We start from the raw sequence: 16873 nt of genomic DNA, 5'->3' as shown, positions 1-16873 counted from the left end.
AATATTTCATTTCTGTAATATCCCAGTAAAAAGTAACAACAAGTTCTTGTAATGTATCACTGCTGACACCTAGTGCATAAAATAGATCTTGGGTAAACAACCCATAACAGAAGATTTCAATTAACTAATAACTATGATACAAAAAATGGATATTTGATAACTTAAAAGGCAGGAAAGCAACATCAGTCAAAAAAGGCACTAGTGACTCTAGGATTGAGAATATGTAAAGGCAAAAAGTATAGGTGTTCAAGAGAAACATCTGTCACTACCTGGTCCTTCCTAGACACAGACCTTATTCAGTTTCAGTGTCTCTAGTGCTAATGTTTAGTCAGACTTTTATTTAACCCACATAAACCTAACACAAACAAACAACAAAATTTAGTAGTCTTATGACTTTTTACACTAATTTAGACAGTCTAAATGTATGGAGTCCAGCAGTGCTTCCTCTCCTCAAAGGAGCCAACCAAGAAATCTTCTCTCTCTCCCCCCAAAAACCAAGTGCTAGTTCTTCAAATTCAAATATCCTTTCAACCCCCTGAAAAGTTCCAAACAAGCCGTCTGGGTAGAGCTTCTGTCCAGAAATACAGGGCTCTATGTCTCCATGCATCCAGTGGTGTGTGTTCTTTTAATTCTTCATCCCATAATATACCTTAACATACAATTATGTTTGATGTTTATCCTAAGATAGTGTCTCAATTTTCATATCATCTTACTTTCCTCTCCACAACCTCAAAAGACTCCACTTTTAACAAGTTACGTAATGAAGTATTTACTAGACAAAACCCACTTCCACACTTACTAAATTAGCTTCATTAACACAAGCAACTTCTTCTATAAACGCTCCTGCAGAATTTGAATATCCTCTTTCGAAAATTCTGCGTAGTCTAGACATAGCCTAAGGTAGCACAAGACTCCTCATTGTTTTTGCAAAGACTAACACAGCTACCCCTCAGACTTTTTACCACATAGTGAAAAGATTTCTCACAGCACCAAAAAAAGTCACCTGTTTCATGTATTTTCAAGATTTTTCTTAAAACAGATGTGTTCCATAACATTCCATGGAAGACATTTATACTTACTCTAACATTTAAATTCTCTCACACTGACAAAATACTAGAACTTACTGAACTAAGTAAATGTCAACCTCATTTTTTTATTTTGACAACAGCAAAATTTCAAGATTAGAGTTAGGACAGTTTTAGAAACAAGACTCTAACCTTCTATAATATTTCATCTATCTTACAGATTTCTATAAACACAAGAATAGACTCCCAGGTCAGAACCATGTACCCCATTCAACCAGATACTGTCTGGCAAATTCTTTTGCCTTCCTCTGATAGAATGCATCTAGACAGCTGTGCAACATATGAAGACAATTGGGAGGCCTTACTTTTGGCACTGGAGACAATTAACTTACTGATGCTTGACATTATTTATATTATCTTAGCTTACATCTGACATTATTTATATTATCTTAGCTTAGTTATGATTTCATATGCTTATCCCATCAACTTAAATATGCTGAAAAACTATTATGTTCTGACCTCCTACTGTAGCAGGTGGTATAAATGTATGTACATTATGAACAACTTGTCTGTTTTCAATTTCTTGGCATTTAGAAAAACAAAGGAAGAGGCCTTGCGGGAAAAGGCTCCCATACATTAGAAGAAGGGTATTACAGACTCCTTGGGACAGGGAGAGAATGTCTACAAAGAATCCATTCCAAAGCCACTCAGGACTGAGGTGGATTAGAGCATGAGAAGACGAACAAACATTTTATTATATATACATAAATACATACATACATACATACATCTCACACACACACACACACACACACACACACACACACACACACACACACACAGATTACACTGATATCTATTAATTAAATCTATTTTTCATAGATTTGAAAGGCCAGAAGAAATTATCTAGTTTAGCCTCCTTTGTAATGCAAACTGAAGAAATTCACTTAGGGATTTCTGCATCAAGCCACAACCTCTCATTGACCTATGCCATCTCTTTTACTAAAACAGCCATCTTTATATAAAAGACTTCAAGTGATAAAGATTGCACTTCTTGCCATGATAAGTTGTTCTAATACTTAATTATCCTTAATTACTTTATTTTATTCCAAATACCACCTTTCAACTTTCAGTCACTGAATATTTTTACAAAAGCTTTCCTAGCCAAACTGAAGAGTCCTGCATGAATAGAAACTTCTTCTCCACCACATACATTTAGATCTTTGTTATACATTTTCTAAACACAGGGACAGACACTCTTTTGTCCTCAGAACACACAATCCAAGAATCATTCTTCAGAAGAACTTTTTCCATTCAGTCAACTACCAAGCTAGAGGACTCAGTGTAGCGCATTCTGCTCAATGTAGCGCATTCTAACAGTAAATTGGCATCTGCCTCTAAAACTGTCTGTACAGTAACAGATCTTCACCTTCTCAGAGGTCCCACAAGGAAGGACTATACATCCCTTCCACAAGTGACAGCTGAGTGGTGTGACCACTGCCATTTTATCAGCCTGTTAAAGATGTGTTTTCTACACCTAACTGCAGGTAGGAATCATTCCACAAATTCAAGGACATCTTCCTAGAACAATTTTTCTTCCAAGGATCACGTAGTCTGAGCTGATAAATCGTCCAATTAACACTCACAGAACACCAGAACTGAAAGGGACCTCAAGAGGTCAAGTCCAGTCCCCTGCCCTCACCGCAGGACCCAGTACCATCTAGACCATGACACACTTATTCATGTCATGTGATATATTTTTATGCTGGGCTCTGAGTCTTGTTCTCAGTGGACTGATTTTTGTAAAAAATAAAAATAAAATATACTATATTGTATAATTTTCATACCTTATAGATCACAGACTCAGCTAAAGAGTTACAGGTATGATATGACTGATAATGTGGCCAATTTTATCTAGCATAGCCTTCCAATAAGATCTCTCACAGCAAGGTGCTCCTAAGAAACTTTTATTCTTCACCTGAAGAGCATCACCAATAAAGTCTTCAATCTCATACACAAAGCTTCCTCATTTTAGATGGAATTGTTAGTGTTTCTAACAAGCTTTGAGATCATGGGATGCAAGGTGCTAACGAGCATTAGTTTCAAGAAAAAATAATTAAACAAGGTACCCAAAATTCAAGGACTTTTCACCCCTTAATTTTTTTCATTCTCAGTTTAAAAAAAGAAATCAGCATATATACTTACCTGACGAAGGTTGATATAAACTGCATTCTGAAGAAACTCAGAAGCTTCCATGCTTCTTTTCTGTATTGCTAGGACTCTCACTGCCTTCACACAGGCTTCCAACTCAATCACACCAGCATTTTTGTACTTGAAAAGAAGAAACAAAAATAACTCAAGTGCCTTAATATACAAGCATACCTCTCTTCCTCAGGCTTGAAAAATATTTCTGCGCATGCAACTCACTCATTTTATTCTTTTCACTTCACCAAAATCCATACAAATTAAATCTGAACACTAATGATTACAGTGTTTGATTTACAACCTATGATGCAAGCTAATGAACAACAAGAGCAAAAATAAATGGTTGATCATCCATTAGAAAGCTATGAAGCAAAACTAAATATCTTCACCTCCTTCATTCATCTTATTTATTAAATTTGAGCCTGAAAGCAAAACTTTAATTTCAGAACTCATAAGAGGAGGGAGACGTTTAGAATATTTTCACAATATTGCAGATTATATTTGTCTACAGAATAACTGACACAACCAAAACATGTCAATATATACAACTGATGTTTAAAACTTTTTAAAACCATGGCATCTTAAAACACTGTACCAAGAGTTTATATTGTGTCTCTTCAAAATACTTCATTAGAAACCATCTGAAATTATTTAAATAATAATGATAGAGGATGAAAAAAATCAGTTCTTTGATCATCAAAATTAACACAAAATAAAATAGTTAAGAGTGAATTTCCAATCTATATATTTTCATTTTTTAAGTAATGATCAGAATATGTCCTAAAAAATCATGCTTTATATACTCAAACTAACAAAATTAACGGCGAGGGGGTGCATGCACACAGAGAGTTGACCTGTTTAGAAATTTTCTCTGGGCCAGACAAGCACTCCGCCAATTCTGATTCTACCAAATAACACAGTCAACCGCTATAAAAGATACAGGTTGCATATTCTGTCAACTGGAGACTGAGCAGTAAGTTCAACTATTATTATTAGAAAGGAGATAGGAATAGGATTTTGTAAGGGGAAAATATTACTCAGAATGAAGGTGTAAGAGCCTCAGACCCACTCTCAACTGACATCTGCTGAGGGCAGGATAGATACTTCAATAAACAGAGAGGAAAGACCACAAGAATCAAAGCATGGAATCAGAGGGAGGATGCTATAAAGAACTTCCTAGAATTACAGAGAGGATACTCAAAATGACATAGCAGGTGTTGCTGTCTGCAACAGAACTGTAAACCATTCTGCCTACAGATAATTGAAAGTGAGAATTAGGATGCAAAGGAAAGTCTGCCTTGAACATTTTAAACCTTAGTCAGAGGAGTCCTTTCAGACATATTACTTGCCTTACTTTGTGACATGTGGATAATAGATGTTACATTGGAAGTAGGAGGGTCGGATTTTAAATTTTAAGTCCAATGACTCTTTAACCACTACTTTTAATAACATACCTTCCTTCTTGACAGATACCTCCCAGTTGTGTTAAGTTCTTATAACGAGTAGAATTCAGCCTTAAAAGAATTACTAAATAGTCATTTTCATCTGATTCCCCCTCTCCCCAACAAGAACAAATTTAATTACTGGTCAGTGCAATTTTCACTACCTGTATATAACTATTTTCTTCGTTTGGATAGTCTTCTTTCATTGCAAATATGACATTAAAACCCATTTGTTAAAACTCAGTTTTAGAACATTGAAAAATAAATACCTTGACATTTAAAGGAGGGGATGACAGAACTGAACAAGTTTTACAATCTAGTTAGCCACTGTTATGTACTATGATAAAATTTATCTATAGTACAGATGAGGATACTCAGTGACTGATATAAATGGGAATTTAGACAAAAACGATAGAACTATATGCATGGATATTCAAAAGCATAACTGTGCCCATCACTAATGAACAAAGAACTTTCCTTCTATAACTGGCATTTATAAAAACAATACATTAAAACTCCTATCTAAAAATATATATTAATTTCCAGAGCTTACAGACCGAAGGCACAAATGGTACAGTACATGGTACAATTCAACAGAACACCATACTTTGAGATAGGTTCCTTGTGGTGTAAAGGCTTAACCAGCATTCAGAAATGGCCAGATCCCGTCAGAGAGCAGGCTCTGTGTGCTGTACTGTTATAAGTTACTCGTGTTTCTTTCACCATAATTAGATCATTACACAAATGAAAAGAAAGTGACAACATTTATGTTTACTGTAAGGCAGGTGATTTTAACACCGACAAAAATGCATTGACAGTACACTGGAATTTATGCACATATAGACATTTTCCATAATGCGCTTTACGTTACCTTGCTGTAGTAAGAAATGGCCTCTTTATATTTATCTATGATGTCTTCAGGGCCAAGGCAGTTTTTGGCACGTCCTATTTCAGCACTGGTATCTGCATTTATACCATTTGAAGTGAGGGCACCTACAGTGGAACAAAGTAAGGAATGAACAGAACGCTTCTAGTTAATAAATATAACTAATAAGCTAGAATACAAAATAAGATTCAATGAAGAAAGAAAGAAAGAAAGAAAGAAAGAAAGAAAGAAAGAAAGAAGAAAGAAAGAAAGAAAGAAAGAAAGAAAGAAAGAAAGAAAGAAAGAAAGAAAGAAAGAAAGAAAGAAAGAAAGAAAAGAAAGAAAGAAAGAAAGAAAGAAAGAAAGAAAGAAAGAAAGAAAGAAAGAAAGAAAGAAAGAAAGAAAGAAAGAAAGAAAGAAAGAAAGAAAGAAAGAAAGAAAGAAAGAAAGAAAGAAAGAAAGAAAGAAAGAAAGAAAGAAAGAAAGAAAGAAAGAAAGAAAGAAAGAAAGAAAGAAAGAAAGAAAGAAAGAAAGAAAGAAAGAAAGAAAGAAAGAAAGAAGCCATGTCCCGGCTGAGTGAAAATGACTGTATAATATTAGGCCTTGCTAAAAATGAACTAAAAATTAATTCACTCATGAAAAAGTCAAACAAGATACAGATATCTGGCTATGAAAGAACATTAAATATATGAATTTATGGTCTCCAGATACTCAGACTTTGTTTAAAAAATGGATTACTTCAAGAGTTAAAGCACAACCCAATCTAAATTACAAAATTTAGCTTTGAGAAGAAGAACAATTTTATACAAATTTCATAAATTCAGCCAAATTCACTATCACAACACTCCCAAATCCTTTAAAATTAATTTCTCCAAATTCCTGTGGTTTTCTGAGGTCAGGTAAACCAATAAGCCTTGCAAAACATCCTCAAGGCCAACTCAAGGGAAGCAACTTCACATCTAGGATTCCCTAACCAAGCACATCTTGCAACCACTCCCTCCAACTCTCTGGCATCTCTCCTAATGATAGGACTAATACTTACTTTGTGTTCCCCATTAGTAACCAGTGGACAGTCTTGGGGTGCATCTGCATCCTTAGCTCAAAATAAGCTATGCAATTTGAGCTACGTAAATTGCATAGCTTATTTTGAGTGTATTTTGAAATAGCTTATTTCATACCTTTGCGTTGTCTACACAGCGCCAAATTTTGAATTAAACCACTATTCCAAAATGCCCCTTAATCCTTGTAGAACGAGGTTTACAAGGATGTTGGAATAGTGTGCCAGTTATTTCAAAAGATATTTCAAAATAATGGATGTGCGGTCAAAATGCAGAATAGCTATTTTGAGATACCAGAAGTATCCCAAAATGGCACCACAGTGTAGATGTATCTTTAGATAAAAGGTATGAATAGAGTGATAACTGATGAATTAGTTAATATTGCACATCAAGTTTTTACAGTATGATGTGTTTTGATTATACCAACATTCACAGGCCTATACTCCAACTTATTCCATCAATGAAATAGCAAAATATTGTAGAAAATTATACTGAAGGGGTGTGTAACATAGGAGAACTGTTTTGATATAGATTGTGCTTGAAAAATCCACTCAGTGAAAGAAAAGTGCCAGAGACATGGCTGTGTTCGTCTGTAACTTTAAAAACAAGTAATCTTGCGGCATCTTAGAGACTAATAAATATATTAGGTCATGAGCTTTCATGACCCAGTATATCTCTTAGTCTCTAAGGGTACGGCTACACTAGCTCATTAGTTCGAGCTAGGTAGGGTAATGAGAGCAAGCGGAGTTGCAAATGAAGCCCGGGATTTAAATATCCCGGGCTTCATTTGCATGTTCCCGGGCACCTCCATTTTTAAATCCCCCTTAGTCCAAACTCCGTGCCCACGGCTACGTGCAGCACAGACTAGGTAATTCGAATTAAAGATCCTAATTCGAACTATCGTTACTCCTTGTGGAATGAGGAGTCCAAAGGAGAGCAAAGATCATTAACATGATCTATGAGGAAAGACTGGAAAAAAATGATTTTGGTTGGTCTAGAAAAGAGAAGACTGAGGAAAGGACATGAAAACCTTCAAGTATACAAAATGTTATAAAAAAAAGGTGATAAACGGTTATCCTTACTCACTGAGGATAGAAGTAGTAAATTTCACCAAGGGAGATTTAGGGTAAACAGTAGAAAAACTTAACTATAGGGTAGTTAAACAAAGGAACAAATTACCTGTGGTATCTCCATCACTGAAAGTTTTTAAGAAGAGATTAGACAAACACCTGACAAGGATAGTTTGGAAGATAATATTCAGTCCTGCCTCAGTCCAGGGGACTGGTCTAGATGACTTATCAAAGTACCTATTTATCTATGATTCTATATATCATGAAAGCTATGTTATCCAGCATGCTATTAAATGGAAAACTTTGTTAATCAGCATTAGCCGCCCCCCCCACCACAATAGTTCTGGATGGTCACACATGTACGCCTAACTCCTGCCTCATCAACCAACTGTTGCGGGGCTTCTAACAACCAGCACTGCGGCTCATATCAGCAGGCACCTCCTTCCACCTCAGCCTGCCTCGAGTTGCCTGGAGTTGGATCTCCCGGTAGGAGTTGGGGGAAGAGCAATAAACTTTGTTAACCAGCACATTTAATTAACTGGAAACCCCCATTACCCATGAGTAACAGAACTGAAATCTACTGCTTACTTTTTTCAAGTCACTGTCAGGGTAGCAGAATTGGAGGAGAAAGTGGGGAATCTTACATTGTTACATCAATTTCCTTTGTGAGAAAGCTTATTTAATAAAAGCTATTGAAGAATCCCAGCTAAACCAAAGAGTCAACACTGTTTAGACATTTACAGAGTAGTACTAATACACAGGAACAAATAAGATACTGATCATATGAAAACAACTGGACAATTTTTCATTTAATTCTAAGCAATTAGGCCACAAACAGCTGTCATGAAATTAAGGAAGTGTGATCTTGACTTAAATATAAAACTTTAAACAGTGACAAACTATTTTAAATGGTCACTTCAATTTAAGGAGACCCATTTGGCATGTGTTTGTTTTTAAGTAACAAGCAGTCTTTATAATCTGTACTAGTTTTAAAACAAAGGAACATTTCTACTGTCATTTCTGTATAAACAGCATTTTTTCTACCTTATTTTGGATCTCTTCGTTTTAAAACAACTGATCCCAGAATAAACTAATCTGCATATGAAAAACCAAAATACATTGGTTGGGTGTTTCATACATTAACTGAGGGCATAGAAAATTATGAAATTATAATTAAATACATCTTGTTGCGAAGTGCTCAATTCCTGCTACAAAGCACCTAACTGGCCTATTTTGAACTCAACTGCCTACACACTCACTCTTGAACACCTACTGTTTTGTTCTTCTATGCATATTACTAAACAGAAATAAATCCCACTGAAGTGGGTTGGGTAGGAATGCCTACCAAGTTTTGAATAACAGACTTGAGACATCTAGGACCAGGTTTTCAGAAGTGTGTAACGCCCACAAAACTAAATAGAAGCAAATCAGGTCCAGCTGTTATCAAACTGATACTAAGTCAGAACCAAATTTGAACATTTAGCTGGAATCACAGAATCCTAGAACTGAAAGGGACCTCAAGAGGTCATCAAGTCCAGTCCCCTGCCCTCATGACAGGACCAAACACTGTCTAGATCAACGGTCCCCAACGTGGTGCCTGCGGGCGCCATAACGCCTGCCAAAACATCTGGGCTGGCCCCGCCCGTGGCGCGTGGCACATGTGTGGTGCCGGCCGCGGGCATGTGGGTAGCTCCTGCCCCAGGTGTGCGGTACATGGGCGATGCTGGCCCCAGGTGCAGGGCATGTGGGCGGCCCCTGCCCCGGGCGCGCAGCACATGCGCGGTGCTGGTTCCAAGCACAGGGTGCGTAGGTGGCCCCGCCCCCGGGCACGCAGCACATGCGTGGCCCCGCCCCCAGGCGCCTGGCAGCCACGAAAGGTTGGGGACCACTGGTCTAGATCATCCCTGAAATAATCAATGAAACAATCATCCATATGGAGGCAAAACAAGTAATAAAAATGCCACAGAAAGCTTGTCAGAAAACAAGCATAAAGACAGAGTACCTGGATCAATGAGGACTTCTTGTGCCCCTAGGAGAAGGGGGGAAAAATTCAGACTTAAAAATAAAGCCAACAAAGTAATTTATTGCAATATATTTTACAACTATCATCAGGCACGAGCAGAATTACAGGAAAAGTATTAAAATACAGCAGACATTGCTGTTTAAAACAATGGTCTATCAACTTGAATGAGGTCACATGATATAAATTATTTGGTTACAACATATTTACCTTACCCTGTACAATTATCTATATTAAATGTCCTTTTTAAAAAATTATATATTCAGAAAAAGTTATGATAGCTCTGAGCCCAAACCAAAATTCATTTGTTTTGGATTTTTATTGATATTTTCAAGTCAAATTACAGCAGATTGTTATTACTAACCACCACTTTTTTTGCTAACAAGCCTCCATGAAACACTCTACTTTTAAGTTCTTGAATATAAATAATCTTCTGCCACAATGATATATTTATTTAGACCCAAAAAGGGCAGTGATAATAACTGGAGCTAGTTAATGGTATCTTGTGTACTGTAAAATAACAGCTCTAGATTACTACACCCTTTTCAGAAATTCCCAGTCTTAAAAGATAACAGACTGAATTAAAATGCTAATTGTTTCTATGAATAATGTTCTTTACTTGATGCAGAGAGCATTACTGAAAAGTTAAGAAATTTAAGGTTTGTATTTAACAGTCTATTAAATATACAAGGCACTGCAATTTATTAAATCACAAAACAAATGAAGAAAGTAATACATTAAACATGTGCTTTGTTTAGTTATTCTGACAACTATCACTTAATTACAGTAATATACTTTTTAAAAAATCAGTTTCAGTAATGAGACTTCATGCAATATTGGCTATAAAACTGTACTGAGAAGCAGTGTGCTCCACAACTGGGTGCTTAGCAAATGAGATTATATCATTTTGTCCAATTTGTAAGATTCATCTTAACAGGTTATGGAACTAGCTGGACAAACATTTATTAGTTCTGATCACAATTTTAAAAGCAACTTATGATCAGCTGTTAAACAAGGGAGTGAGGAGGCTTTTTTAAACTCTAAATTGTCATCAGGCACTCTCTCCGCAGAAGAGTGCGTAACCCATTTAATAAAATCTATACAATAACAGTGTTTACTAAACTCATACTATAGTTCAACAATGGCAAGTTGTCAGTTATTTTAATGAGACGTACTAAATATGATTTGTTTAAGATTGATATGGACTACAATTCAATATTCTAACTCATAAAAGTAGAAGACATTTTTAGAGTATATATGCAAAGTTTTAAACAGTGGTAAGGTTTTCTCAACAAGTCCTTAAATAAGGAACAGTGAAAGCCTTGCATATTGAACATAGGTGTTTGATAAGGATATTTCCCTCACACCATTTATATCTTTATGGATAATTGCCTCTCCTTCCCACTCCTACCCCCAAATTATTTTAGCCAAATGTTAAGTAGAATCTTGATCTTAACAACCAGAAAAAAAACTGACCAATTCTTTTTCACGTATTTCTTAATATCAATACAAAACTATAGAATTTTTATAATAAAAGTCAGTCTTAAGAAAAAGCTCTATTTAACACCATTTTTACTCTTGTATGAAAATGTTATTACGTAGGGGAAAGAACTATAGTTTATAGGTTGCCATTATAAAACATTTGGGGGAAAAACAAATCAGAACAGAAGCTCTCTTTAGGACTTACCTGGTCTGTGTCTGTTTCCTGCTTCAGGGGGAAGAGAACTACCTTGTGACCTACGCGCCCCCACTTTGCCTCCTGTGCCACCAGGGTAATGATAGATAACGGATGCTGAGCATAAACCTTCAAGAGCAGCTGGAGATTAAAGATAAAGAATCATTAAACAAAACCATTCATTACTTGTTATGAAGTATTATAGTTTATAATTCTATAACTGCCTCAAAAACCTCACTCTGTGTTGGGCATGCATGGACATTTTTTCCACTGCATGCATCATCAATCAATCCCCATAAACCCATCCCTGCTGCACCCAACAAATTCACACCATACTCAGCCCCTCTGTCTTGCCCAGATGCTCTCTCATTCACAATCCCTGAAAAGGAACATGGGCTGCTTGAAAAGGCAAGGCAGGGAAGACTTGATACAGAAGTCAGCCCAAAGCAGTGGCAAGAAGGATCAGGATTGTCAATCTCACTGCTCAGTGTGTTCAAGGATCATGGAGCCAAACCTGAGTAGTGCTGAAACTCAATGCACAGGAACCACAATGCAACTCATTCTATTTTGGCCCCACAGATCTTTCCATCATGATTCTTTCAGCAACCTTTGTCATAAAGGAGAGGCCATAGAATTAAACCTACCTGATCAGCGTAGAGGCCAGCACTGCTCTTCCTTGCCACCATCAATGGTACACACTAAGTGTAACGTGTATAGCTGCAAGCAGGGCCGGCTTTAGGCCAATTCCCCTGAATAGGGCCCCGCGCCTAAAAGGGCCCCGCGCCCTAAAGACAGAGGGCACCGCGCCATAAAGCTGGGACTGTGTAGGGTGCGCTGGGATGCCGGGCGTGCTGCGGAAGGGGGCATCGGCCCCGCAGGAGGAGTGCGGCGGCTTCTGTGCACCGCAGGAGGGGGAGTCGGCCTGTGGGTTTGGCTGGAAGGCGGGACTCTGCCCTGTAGCTGGAGATTTAAAGGGGCTGTGAGTTGTTTCTTTGTGTGCTGGGTTGGTTTTGTTTTGGGTTTTTTTTGCGCTCAACCAAAATTTGGTTGGAATTGGGCCCTGCACTTCCTAAAGCCGACCCTGGCTGCAGGTATACCACTGCATCCTTCAAAAGTAAACATTTTGTGCGGCTCACTCCCTTGCTGGAACAAGAGCATTCTAAGCACCATTGCTCCTCTCTCAAGAGGAAAAGGAAAAAGACGAGAAGTAGAGCGGCTGAAGCTATTAAATCTTTTGAAAGGGGAGTCATGAAGAAAAATATCATAAAGAAAAGTCTGCAAGAGTATACTTACGTTTTGAGGTGCAAATTCCAGCTCAAAGTGATATACCTCATTATGGGAGCTCAAATCAAGCTAGTGCACTAAAACAGAGTGTAGGTATGGTGGCAGTATGAGCATGTCCAATGAGAGAAAATTGAAAAAATTGGCTTATTTAGACTTACGAAAACTGGGGGTGAGGGTACATAAGTTTTCAAGTTTGTTGTAAGGAGGAGGGAGCAAAAAATTGTTCTTGTTAACATTTGAAAATAGGACAAAAAGCAGCAGACTTATACTACAGCAAGGGAGGTTGAGGCTGGACATTAAACTACCCTGACAGGAAGTTTTTCCTAAACACTGAAATAAACTGTCTAGGGAGGTTGTGGACTCTCCATCACTGGAAGTTTTTAAAAACAGTTTAGAAAAATACATGTCAGGAATCATCTAATTATTGTATAGCCCTGCCTTGACAGTAGGGATTGGATTAGATTGAGTCCCTACACTTCTATGATTCTATGGAGGAACAAGAATCAGCAGGTAAGAGTCTAAAAACCACTTATGCACTTAGGAGAAATCCAACAGCAGCACAACAAAAGAAGGGAAACCAGGCAACAAACTGTTTCTCATGAGGTGAAAGGAAGTAAGTTAAATATATGTGAGTTTGGAAGCCACAGGAACTACAGATGTTAAATATAGTTTAATCAATTAATTGACTAGTCAATGGATTTTCCATTAAGCAGGCTCTTAATACATCTAAAAAGCTGAAGCGCAGCAGGGGGAAGACTGCATGAGCCAGGACAGCTGACTGCAAGCTCACACTGGGTCCCCCCTGCTGAGCTTCTGATTTTTAAATATATAGGTTCTTAATACATTTAAAAAGCTGGTGCATAGAGGGGAGTGGGGGCGGGAGGGAATTTAGCACAAGCCAGGCCAGCTGATTCCCTAGAGGCAGCAAGGGTGTGAGGGAAGCAACTATCCAAGGAACTAGTCAATTAGTTGCTTACATCCCTAACAGGGACATACATTTTTTTCATCCCATTTTTACTATGCTTCATATAGGCAACATTTGAAACATTTTCCTCACACCTAGTCACCTGAGGACTAAGATCACCTTTTTAAAAACCAGAAGCAAATCATTCATGAAGAAGTTCTCCTACAGAATCACATTTTTTTATACTGCAAATATGCTAAACTCATTTTCTATTTTTTAAAAAAAAAAAAGCATTTTCCTTACATTCTTAGTCACTAGTTATTTTGGCTTGATTTTTAAATCACATTTTATTGGGATTTTTTAAGTGCACTATTTCCTTTTCATATTGTAAGCTTTGTACCAGAATATTAAAGCATATTTTTATCAGAATCAATTAATCCTACCTCCAAGCCACAAAAAGTCGTTTACAGACCGCAGAAGTTCCACAGCCATATGATAATGTACTAAGGAATCTTGTAACATCCCAGCTTGAAGACAGAGATCACCGACATGTTTCCGCATCCGACCTTGACAACGCTTCTTATAATGTCTGCAATATAAAAGACAGTATACACTAAATCCTAGAATACCTCTATTCAATGATAAATCATTGTCTCAAAAAACTGAGTAACATCTTTTTATTCTTCCCTCCACTTTTGCATCATGGAGACATTAACATGGCAATCCATCTTCTATCACTGAGCAAACAGCCCAATATAAACTATAACCACAGTATTGAGCAAAATGAAAAATAAAGACGAAACACCCCCAAGAAATATTGATGAAATATATAGACTGTATATATTCAAAATATATAGCAGTGCTGTACATAGAAATAATAAGCTGAAAGCCTTCCTTTCCAAAAATAATTTTACTCGTACATTATTAAATACAGAAAGATGCTGACAAACAAGATAATTCTTTTCATAGTCTATTAATTACATATTTGCTCTATAGAACTAACAGCCTGTTAAAATAGCACACTAGTATTTATTCTTCTCTGTGAGTGGATGGATTATCTATCCATGAATCTGTTGAAGACCTAAGCATCTTCCCAGTTTTACTCTCACTTTTAGCCTCCAAGACCAACATTGTCACCATCATTTCAGCCAAAGGCTAATATGGGATTGTCTTCAAAACCCCACTTTATCACTAAGTAAAAGATCGTCTAAACATTTAGCTATAGAACACCACAGGGCATTCATTCACATAACTCTTTCCAGTCATTGTAAAGTAAGAAAGCTACAAGGAACAAGGCGGCTTGTTGAAAATTTTAAACTAAATAGATACTTCAACAGAATTAATTACTGGAAAAGTAATTAATCTGGATAATGGATTCTTGATGTGGTATGGATGCTAGCCTTCCTTAACCAGAACTTCTCAGAAAGAAGTTGGTGAATGGGACAGATGCGAAGTACCCCTCAGGGTTCCCCATGCTTCGAGACAGGAGATAAAATCTTTCACACTCAGAGGTGATTTTTCCTCTTAAGTTATGTCTTCATTTCAATAAAAAAAAATCCATGGCTGGCCTTCTCCAGCAGACTCAGACTGCAAGACTATTTTATTGAACTATAGACTTGCAGGCTAGGGCAGATGCCCAAGCTCTAGGACCCTGCAAAGTGACAGGTTTTCCAGATCTTGGGCTCCAGCCCAAGCACAGAAGTCTACACTTCAATGAAATAGCCCTAGAGGCCAAACCTTTCAAACTCAAGTCAGGTGGCATGGACCAGCCTCAAGTATCAGCAGAGAGATATCCTCAGAGCCTCTCAGCAAATCATCATATATTCTACTTTGCCTTCAAGCACATACCTAAATATTCCACAGGCTGAAAATTTTGCATCGTCCATAATTGAACACTCTCATTAAAAAAGCATCCATCTGAAAGGCTGAGTAAAACTGTCACTCACCCATATTTCTAAGTACACGCAAATCCTAATACCATAACAGAGAGTTTTCCAATATGTGTATCTTATTCAGATACATTTCCCAGTGTTCCTAGCATCTTCTCTCAAGGTTACATTTCTTCAAGTTATTTAGGTCTTTCCTCTTCTTCCATGACTATGTTTTACTGAGCAGCTAATTATGCTTGCCTCCCTCTTCTCTACTACCACAGATTTATTTCACAATTTCAGATCAGTGAACAGACTTTCTTGAAAACACATCAGCTGTTTCTGATTCCTTCCATTTTTCAAACCCATTATTATTTACCATTTCCTTCAAGTGACCCAATTTTTTCCCACACTGGTCGATTTAATGTATTTTCCCATTCTATATTGCCTCCTTCTCCGTTATGTTTCTCAATATGTATATATTTGTGCTCATAAATTCTGAAACTGCTATTCTGTATTATTAATTTAAGCTGCTTATAATTGTCATGCATATTCTCAGTCCCTTCCTCCAAATGAGTACCATATATACTTATTCATAAGCCAATTTTTTTTTGATAAAGAAGTGACACATCAATGATCGGGAGTCTGCTTATCGATCAGTCTACATTGTCCTTGTAGTTCAGGGGTTGGCAAACTTCAGTTACCCAACCCACTGGGGTAGGCCACAGACACGTCAGGACATTGTGTGTACCTGGAGCGTCTACAGGCACGGAGTCCACGCCCGTTGGCCAGGAATGGCAAATGGCAGACACTGGGAGCTGCAGGGCTCCATGTCTGCAGACATTCCAAGTAAACAAAATATCCCAATGCACAAGCATCTCAGCCTGACAAGCCAAGAACTAAAGTTTGCCAACCACTGAAATATAGGGTCAGTTTATGAAAGAGTTATAGCAATTTGTCATTTTTATTTATTCATTTTGGGGGCTTGACTTACAAATGAATGGACTAACGAATGTGATACGGTAAATAGTATAGTAACTCCAGGATTGCTTTTTCTCTAATTAGTTTCACTACTTTCTGGATCACTGAGAGTTTGATTGAGTACAAAAATGAAACTCAGTAATAATCTGAGATGTGCTGCTGAGAGAATTTGGGCAAGTTACTTGGCCTCTCCACCTCTGTATCACCAACTATTAAATAGGGATAACACCATTTACCAATCATATAGGAATGTAGAAATGTATAGAAATGATTAGGTAATGTTTATATAGCACCAGGAAATTTTGATAATTCATATAAAGGTTTCCTAAAAATATCAGATTGGGGTCAGGCCTTCTCTTCCCTGAAAACCACTCTTTTACTTAGCAACTAAATGAAATAATCATCAATCCCAAGTCAGTTAACTGAGGCTATACAAATTGATCTCCTTTTATATAAATAATTCAACCTTCACATTT

The 16873-nt window shown here is 37.2% G+C and overlaps 1 protein-coding gene across 3 annotated transcripts in view; it reads right to left on the bottom strand.

Annotated features, from left to right (window-relative positions):
* Positions 1–16873, bottom strand: part of TRAPPC9 (trafficking protein particle complex subunit 9) — a 660858-nt gene that overhangs the window by 624595 nt on the left and 19390 nt on the right. For all 3 annotated transcript variants that reach the window (XM_075920070.1, XM_075920071.1, XM_075920072.1), the window contains exons 3-7: positions 13992–14137; positions 11373–11501; positions 9668–9694; positions 5544–5665; positions 3231–3356 (exon numbers count right to left, since the gene is read on the bottom strand). In XM_075920070.1, the coding sequence (XP_075776185.1) occupies positions 3231–3356; positions 5544–5665; positions 9668–9694; positions 11373–11501; positions 13992–14137 (550 nt within the window). The remainder of the gene's footprint in view (positions 1–3230; positions 3357–5543; positions 5666–9667; positions 9695–11372; positions 11502–13991; positions 14138–16873) is intronic.

This window comes from Pelodiscus sinensis, chromosome 2 (genome assembly GCF_049634645.1).
Source record: "Pelodiscus sinensis isolate JC-2024 chromosome 2, ASM4963464v1, whole genome shotgun sequence".
Taxonomy (NCBI): domain Eukaryota; kingdom Metazoa; phylum Chordata; order Testudines; family Trionychidae; genus Pelodiscus; species Pelodiscus sinensis.
Note: the sequence above shows the minus strand (reverse complement) of the source record. Positions and strands in the feature narration are given on the sequence as shown.